This window comes from Austrofundulus limnaeus, unplaced genomic scaffold (genome assembly GCF_001266775.1).
Source record: "Austrofundulus limnaeus strain Quisiro unplaced genomic scaffold, Austrofundulus_limnaeus-1.0 Scaffold96, whole genome shotgun sequence".
In the NCBI taxonomy this organism is placed as follows: Eukaryota; Metazoa; Chordata; class Actinopteri; order Cyprinodontiformes; family Rivulidae; genus Austrofundulus; species Austrofundulus limnaeus.
The window spans coordinates 862,470-871,311 of record NW_013952498.1 but is presented as its reverse complement, the minus strand read 5'-3'; the positions used below and the strand labels follow the sequence as shown (position 1 = coordinate 871,311).

At 40.7% G+C, this 8,842-nt stretch overlaps 1 protein-coding gene across 1 annotated transcript in view; it reads right to left on the bottom strand.

Annotated features, from left to right (window-relative positions):
* Positions 1-8,842, bottom strand: part of LOC106520686 (aconitate hydratase, mitochondrial) — a 19,894-nt gene that overhangs the window by 8,278 nt on the left and 2,774 nt on the right. The window contains exons 3-13 of the mRNA XM_014012903.1: positions 8,483-8,741; positions 6,528-6,620; positions 5,989-6,147; positions 5,755-5,905; positions 5,550-5,654; positions 5,381-5,472; positions 3,341-3,446; positions 2,839-2,996; positions 2,636-2,709; positions 944-1,055; positions 632-814 (exon numbers count right to left, since the gene is read on the bottom strand). Of these exons, the coding sequence (XP_013868357.1) occupies positions 632-814; positions 944-1,055; positions 2,636-2,709; positions 2,839-2,996; positions 3,341-3,446; positions 5,381-5,472; positions 5,550-5,654; positions 5,755-5,905; positions 5,989-6,147; positions 6,528-6,620; positions 8,483-8,741 (1,492 nt within the window). The remainder of the gene's footprint in view (positions 1-631; positions 815-943; positions 1,056-2,635; positions 2,710-2,838; positions 2,997-3,340; positions 3,447-5,380; positions 5,473-5,549; positions 5,655-5,754; positions 5,906-5,988; positions 6,148-6,527; positions 6,621-8,482; positions 8,742-8,842) is intronic.

The following is an 8,842-nucleotide window of genomic DNA, read 5'->3' as shown; positions in this document are numbered from 1 at the left end:
TGAAAGTGAAACTTACTGTCTGCTGAGCTCTCAACATTAGTTCTCACTCAGTGAAGCTCTTTTCAGATTAAAAATACCTTTGAGGAAATGTATTTTCAGATGCCAAGTAAACTGCATCATAGCGCACTCGCAACCCGCCGCCCCCAAGTGCGAAACCCCACCACCACCACCACCACCCACCGAACAGGACGGAACAGAAGCAGAAGGTGGTTCTTAAAGAGACAGAGGCCAATTTCAAAGTGTTTAGAAGAGGAAGTGATGGGAAGATAAGTTTATTTTCTATTTAAACATAAAAACAGCATTTTAATAACAGCTAAAGGTGACATAGATACTTTATTATGGTATAGTATTTAAATATATGCCTGAGAAACACATAATACTGGCCCTTTAATATTTTTGTAGTACAAATACAGTACACGTTTTTCTTATATTTTATTATTTTTGAACATTTTTGTTTCGGGCAGCTAACTTTTCATGTCGGGCAGGTAAAGAAAAAAAATCTTGTCGAACCCTGGGATGGTGGTTGTGTTTGAATTATAATGTGAACGCTCTCTCCAAAAAAAAAAGTTCATATGAACACAAAAATCAGTTTTGAGCATTAGGATCTGCAGCGTGAATGAGTCCACGTTACCATGACTGTGTTGCCCTCTGCAGGAGGGTACTGGTAGGTGTCCTGACCCGGGTCAAAGTCTCTGGAGGGGAGCTCATCACCAGTAGGAGGTTCTAGTTTAAACTTCTCCCCACTGGGTGCAGTCAGGTAATCAGTCTCTGGATTGAAGTTGAGAGTCCCTGCGAGAGCCAGCGCAGTGACAATCTGCACACAAACAAATTAACAACAGTCACAGACTAACAACACATACAGAACWGAGTGTTTTCATGTAAAATGTTAAAGAGAAAGTTAAAACTTTTGTACTGTAAACGTTCAGTTTGTAGTTGATCTTACTTCAGGTGAGGTGACGAAAGCATGAGTYGCTGGATTTGCATCGTTCCTGGCTGTGAAGTTCCTGTTGAAAGATGTGACGATGGTGTTCTTCTCTCCTTTTTTCACATCCCTCCTGAAACAAAAGCAGACAAAAGATAGAAATATATTGTTTGACTGTCTCTCAGTGGACAAGTATTTCACAATAATACAGGTTTAAATGCCTGCTAGTAGTCTATATTGATTGAAATATTGTAGTTTATATGTAACACAACTAGATAAAACAACAAAAAAGCTTGTATATATAATAAAGATGATCATCTCATTTTATGATAATCAGAAGTTTTCTTATAACCAAAGGGCAGATCTGTAGGAAATAGTTTGGGAACCACTGCTTTACAACAAAATGAGCAAAGCAAACAAAACGCTTCAGAAACAAACCAAACCTGTGATATATTTGGGAATCTAATGCATCTCCATTGCCCTGATCACTCAAAACTGACTGACTAGGGATGCAAGTTATCAATTAATGAATTAATCTAAAGTTGATRYATCTTGCTAACGACTAATTGAAAAGCGGCCTTAAAAACCTGAGTTTTCTCTTGTATCAAGTGAGTCTTTCCATAACATGAAGGGTTATTCTTGTATAATATGCTGACTTAAAAAATGAAGCAGATCAATATATTTTAATAATTTATTTTGCCAGATGTATTAAAAACTGATTGAATAAACAAAAAATGTGGATCTCTCACACATTATTAAACTGGACATTTTTATAAAATATAATGAAACAGAAATCTATTAGGCTGCTTGAATGGTGGGAAATAGATGAAAAGAATAAAATGTGATTTTTAGATGTAAAACAAATATTAATTTATTAATATAATTAGAATATATTTACATTTATGATTTTTCTCTGATTCTTTACTTTTTGCTGCCGCCGAGGTGGTTCTCTCTTTGGCTAAAACGACAGATTTTTTGTTTTATTTTGTTTTTTACTCTGAGAGGAAAGTGGGTCTACCTGGACTTCAGGTGTTTTCCATGGCTGGAACATAAACCCCTTACTCTGTTTTCTAGAGCTCAGAACTGATCCTTGGTTCTAATGGACCAGTAAGCGTGGTACTGGAGAAGGTCCTGGTCAGGTATCCGAGAGCTGCTCGAGCCTTTTTGTTTCTCTTCGTCCTGTAGACTTCTTGCTGCTTGACAAATAACTTTGGGCCTCGTCAAGAAAAAGATTGGAGTTTTTTTTATATATTTTTGGGTCAAGAGAAGAGTTGAGGTGTTTTTTTTTTCCACGGGACCATGTTTCCTGCAATGCACATCAAATCGGACTGCCATTTTAAAGAAAATAAAATGTGGCATTTACGATTCATCATAACTCKGGTTTTACGTTGCCTAACAACACAATTTAAAACTTGTTTAAGCTTGCAGTCTCTACTTTTGACTCAAATTGAAAAAGAGTCTCAGAGAAGGCACAACTTTCCGGTTAGAGCGATTATCAGTTAATCAAATAAACAGATTTTAATCTAATAAACCATTATTCAACAATTAATGGTAAGTCGATTAATTGCTTCRAACCCTATGACTTACAGTATTCTAGTGACTAAAATGCACAAAAAAAGAAGAAGAATCAGGAAATTGTGGGTCCATCACAAAGGATTTTGTCAACTTTCACAAATAAGCTTCTGAAAACTTTTTTAAACACTGCATATATACCTGTCCCACTGTCCGATGCAAGGACCACAAGCYTTAGCGAGAACAATTCCCCCAACATCACTCAGGATCTTGGCCTGAAAAAGAGACGGGATGAATTTCAGAAGACATCTTTGTTCAAAGACACAAAACAGTTTGAATTCTCATTTCCTACGTTTTCTTTGTTACACTTATTTATCCATCTCTTCGGTGTGTTTCTGACTCACATATCCATCCCGCTCGATTGTGGCTCGAATTTGTTCAGATCCTGGTGTGACTGTGAACTGGGCCCGGCACTTCAGGCCTTTATCCAGAGCCTGCTTGGCCAGAGAGGCTGCTCTGCCCATGTCTTCATAGCTGGAGTTGGTGCAGCTGCCGATCAGACCTGTTTGTATGTTCAGAAAAAAGAAATCAAACTGAAGAAAAAAAGATGAGAAAAGTCTAAAATCAGCCATATTTATCAAATAAAATCAGTTTATTTCTGGTTGAAAATGAGATGCTAAAAAACTTGATTACTATGCCTGAATCCTGCTTATTCTGAAAATGACTAAAATGATGTTGCCTTCAAGGTGACTTTGGAAACCTGGCATCACGACTGAGCTGTAATGCAATCTGATCATATCTGCTCAATAAAACAGCGAGTACAAACCAAGATCGAGCGATCAAATTTCACCGGACAAAGCATTAAATGTGACTGTAAGAAGATCCAGCCGTGTCACAAATACTGACCAACTTTGACCTCCAGGGGCCAGCCGCTCTTCTTAGCTATGGCCCCTATCTCAGAAACGGGGTGGGCCAAGTCGGGGGTGAAGGGTCCGTTGATGTGGGGCTTCAGCTGTAAGATGCAGAGGGGGATGAATAAATGGGACACCTATGTACTGCCACATACTGTATGTTAAAACGAGTGTTTTAGTTGGAGTCATGGCTCCCTAAGGTCCCCCTCACACTGGATGCAGACCCCACTGTGCTCTCCTTGACCTGTTAGAACATGACTGGATTGAGGCAGATTTGAAAGAAAGAAATCGTGATGCTGCTGTGCTCTTAGTATTTGCCAAAAAGGTGTTTACTTGGAAAGTTCCGTGTCCTTGAGACGCTTTCTTGCACCCTCACCTCTCTCCCTATACACACAGACCTCCAACTGCACCACCCATGGTTCCAGCTCTGACATGACTTATTCTATCAGGATTATAGCTACATGCTAGAAGAGATCCACTCTATTGTCACTGGTTTAACATTTGGTGTTTCAATGACTCTGGCTGTGTATAAAATTCAAGGGCTGCATCCTTCGAAGGACACGGCCTACCAAGTCTAGGTGGGCCGGGTCCTTTTGTCATCTGCAAAGACTGGAAAAAGGTGGCTGTGAATAAAGCTTGCCTCCACATAGTAATGCCCCTTTTCCACTAGTGCCACTTAGTGTATTGTCGGTACGGTTTGGTACGGTTCCAAGCCATTTCCATTAGGCCAGATTCATGGAACCGGCTCTTTTTTTTAGTACCTACTTCATTGTGGTTCCAACCGGCCCCAGCTGACATCAAAATGCAACGTCAGAACACTGTTCGTCACTGATTGGCTTAATTTTTGCAAATGTTTAAGTGCACAAGCGTCCAACTTGAASCGTTGGATGCGATTTTGATGCTGAAATCGCGTTCGGTGTGAAATGCAGCATAAGGCTATATGAGCTCGTTTACAATGATTTCTGACACAAAGAGACGAACAACAACCACTTTAAACTTTCAATTCTTGTTTCTGGCAGATTTTTAATTAAAACTGTATTCCTGTCTCTCACTTCCTCCATTACAATGCATATTGGGATAGGGTGGACTGAGAAGGAGCCACATGACCCATCCCTCAAATTGGGGGGAAAAGGATGAAGAGCCTTCGGCACGTCGCTGTGAGGTAACTGGCCGACAAATTGGTCTTCAAAGGATGCAGCCCCTGAATTTGGACACAGCCTTTATCACGATCTGCAGAATTTTCCTTTATGCCAGGTTTCTGGGACTACAGAATCAGATTTATGCTGTTGTCGAGGAGAAAACCCCAGTCAGCAGCACGAAAGGATGCATGTGGAGGGATTTTCTGTGCTGAACCTCAAGAACATCCACCTTTTGTCTTTCCTCACACAGCAAGTCTGAGCATGATGAGAACAAGGGCTTCTTGATTTGGGTCCAAAACTCAAACGAAGGACAGCTTGGCAGGATGCGGTATTTATTTATTTGTTTAAGTATCAAGGTCACTTATCCAACAGAGAGAACCAGGTTACGAGACTGTTTGAACCATTTAAAAATGCATTTTGTTCAAATAAATCTCCCAGCTGACAGTCTTTCAGTTGTTTTGCTTAGTTATAAATTAAAGCACTTACATCAATGATCAAACCATGCTGGTGAACGTGTCATGAATATTCTGCCACCATGACCTCTAACACTCCACCTAGGACCCTGATACTCTGTCATCAAGACATCGCTACAGAAAATTAAGGTATGCTCTGAACCCTCCATGAATTTTCAAGCTCTGTCAAATAAAACAGGAGGCACAGTGCGTTCTTAATATGTGCCAGAAGGCTTTGCCAAGATCCTGCAACGACCGTCCTCTTTCTGGCTGACTCTTTGTTATCCAGTGTGGTGGGGGCCTTCAAGCCTGAGCTGTCTGTTAAAAAGTTATTTTTAGCGTGGTTGGCTGTAGAACTCATCGAGTCAAAGACAAATAAAGAAAATCTACAACTTTATAAATTCTAACATCTAAACATTTTAGTTTGCTTCTTTTTTAGGTCACCTCGCTCAGGTTGATGTCAATCACTTGGTCGTATGCACAACCTTCGTCCGGCACCAAGTCCTCTTTAAACTCATTAGCAACTGATGCAATTTCTGCATGAACAAGACAGATGGAGGTAAATCAGCAAATAAAAGACTCAGTGAATCAAACCGAACTGTATAACACCGACCTCCACGACCCGTTTTCTCTAGGTACGTGCTCATGCGGTGGTTGTAGGGGAAAACAGATGTAGTGGCTCCAATTTCAGCACCCATGTTACAGATAGTGGCCATTCCTGAAATGTAGAATTATAAAGATTACAGTAAGTTATTGATTTATGGTACCTAAAGAGAGATCAGCAAAATTTTAAACCTTGCACTGCAGTTCCTTCTTACCAGTGCAAGAGATAGAGTCAACTCCAGGTCCATGATACTCCACAATGGCTCCTGTGCCTCCTTTCACCGTCAGGATGCCGGCGACCTTCAGGATGACGTCTTTTGGGGAGGTCCAGCCAGACAGGGTTCCTGTCAGTCTCACTCCAATCACCTGAGGGGAAAAGAAGACGCAGGATGCTAAAAAATTACTGATTAATTTAATCAAATTAATCAGAGAATGCCAGGAGTCCTCACTTTGGGGCACTTGAGCTCCCAGGGGATTCCAGCCATGACATCAACGGCGTCGGCTCCACCCACTCCGATACAGATGGCCCCCAGACCACCGCCATTGGGTGTGTGAGAGTCAGTACCAATCAGCATCACTCCAGGATAGGCATAATTCTCCAGGATGATCTGCAAAAACACAAGCACTTTTATTTGTTTTCTGGTTTTCTTTTGGTCGAAAACATTTTAAAGTAAAACATTTGGAAAAGTAAGACTGAAGATTTGATTAATTCTCTGACACCTAGGGGTGTCAGAGAATATATTAAACATCTCTTTCAGATACATTTTAAAAGACACAAAAATATTTTAATAATTGCCTGACATGACCTCTGACTTCCTTTCTTTACTATATGGACCTGTTACAAAGTTCTTTTACAAAACATAATTTCACACTACATGAACAAGCCAATATGTTATACTTTAATGCCATAAAAGTCTAATTTCTAGAACCTTTCAAGATTAATTAAAGACACTAACATCATCATACAGTACATTAGTGTTAAGGTTACCTGATGAATGATCCCTGAACCTGGTTTCCAGAAGCCGACACCATATTTTGCTGCAGCACTTGCAAGAAAGTTGTACACTTCCTCGTTAACTTCCTGAAATCAGAGTATATTTGGAAAAGGTTTTACACAACATGTTTTTATTACACACGAGTGTCTTGCAAGTATTTATGAACATAAAAACCGAACCCAGATTGAAGTTGTCACATTCAGTCTGGCTTTGACACATGTGGTGAACCAGATCATTTGATTTAGTTTGAAGCAAAGTGGGGTGTGCTAACCACTGTGCGGTGCTGCTGCCAGGGCAAATAATTACACTTTGACCAGATTAACAACAGATAATCATATACAATAGGTTGCCTTCAGGCCCCGACCTCCCTTGAAAAAGAGATCTGCAATCTCAACAGGATTTGCCTGGTAAACAAAAAAGGTAAAATAAAAAAAAGTCAATTCTTTAAACTGAGGTTATTCATAGAGCTACCTACAAGCAGAAAAATTACCTTTTCACAGAACCCCACTTCAAAAAAGCAAAACAGTTGRTTTAAATATGCACTGCCTGGCCAAAAAACAGTTGCCACCAAAAAATAAGCAAAAAAGGTCACAAACACTAATATTTTGTTGGACCACCTTTAGCTTTGATTACAGTACACTTTCACTGTGGCATTGTTTCAATAAGCTTCTGCAACGTCACAAGACTTATTTCCATCCAGTGTTGCATTAATTTCTCACCAAGATCTTACATTGATGATGGTAGAGTCTGACCTTCTCCAGCACATCCCAGAGATACTCAATGGACTCTGTGGAGCCAATCCATGTGTGAAAATGTCTCATGCTCCCTGAACCACTCTTTCATAATTCCAGCCTGATGAATCCTGACATTGTCATCTTGGAATATTTAGTTGTACCATCAGGGCAGAAACAATCCATTGATAGAATAACCTGCTCATTCAAGTCAGCTGACCTCATTCTTTCAGCACAGACTGCTACTGAACCTACACCTGACCAACTGCAGCAACCCCACATCATAGCACTGCCCACACAGGCATGATGGGTGCCTCACTTCACCTGGCTCTCCCCTAACCCAGATGCACCCATCACTCTGGAACAGGGGAAATCTGGACTCAGACCACATGACCTTTTCCATTGCTTCTGAGTCCACTCTTTATGCTCCCTAGCAAACTGAAGCCTTTTTGTACAGTTAGCCTCACCTTTTAGTGGTTTTCTTAAGGCTACACAGCAGTTCAGTCCCAATCCCTTGAGTTCCCTTATTGTGCGTATGGAAATGCTCTTACTTTCACTATTAAACATAGCCCAGAGTTCTACTTTTGTTTTTCTTTGATTTGATTTCACCAAATGTTTAAGTGATCGCTGTTCATGATCATTCAGGATTCTTTTCCGGACACATTTCTTCCTCGAAGACGATGGGTCCCCACTATCTTTCCAGTTTTAAATAATGCATTTGACAGTTCTTAACCCAATTTTAGTAGTTTCTGCAATCTCCTTAGACATTTTCTCTGCTTGATGCCAATGATTTGACCCTTCTCAAACAGACTGACATCTTTTCCACGACCACAGGATGTGTCTTTCCACATGGTTAAGAAATGAGAAGCAACTCATTGCACCAGTTGGGGTTAAATAACTTGCTGCCAGCTGAAAGATAACCACCCGTGCTGTAATTATCCAATAGGAGGCTCGTACCTATTTGCTTATTTAAATCCAGTTGGCAACTCTTTTTTTTTTTTTTGGCCAGGCAGTGTATTTGCAATGTTTAATTAATAAACTAAATCATAAATTTTGTCTTGCATTCATTCAAAAATCCTTATGAAATATTGAGCCAAACATTTTTCTGTCCAAAAACATGCCTTGTGTTTYTGTGCCAAATGATTTATTGTTTTTGAACTCTTGTTCATGTTTGTGTCTAACAGTAAAAACATACAGTGGAGGACTTTTACTCCCACCTTAGCCCTCTGTAGGTCCTCAACGCCTCCAATCTGAGCCTCAATCAGGTGATCACAGTGGATGGTGGAGGGAACGGCCACTTTGGGCAGGCCGCTGCTTATAAACTGCAGCATGGCCATCTGGGCTGTGGCGTCCTGCATGGCCACACGGTCAGGACGCAGACGCAGATACGTGCGTCCACGGTCAATCTCCTGGCCTGCCGGATCGTCCAGGTGGCCGTAAACGATCTTCTCCGACAGAGTGAGAGGCCTGTTTAGCCTGGTGGGGGTGGATTAACACAACACAGATGGGAAGAATCGTAACGTGTGTGTGTGTGTGTGTGTGTGTGTGTGTGTGTGTGTGTGTGTGTGTGTGTGTGT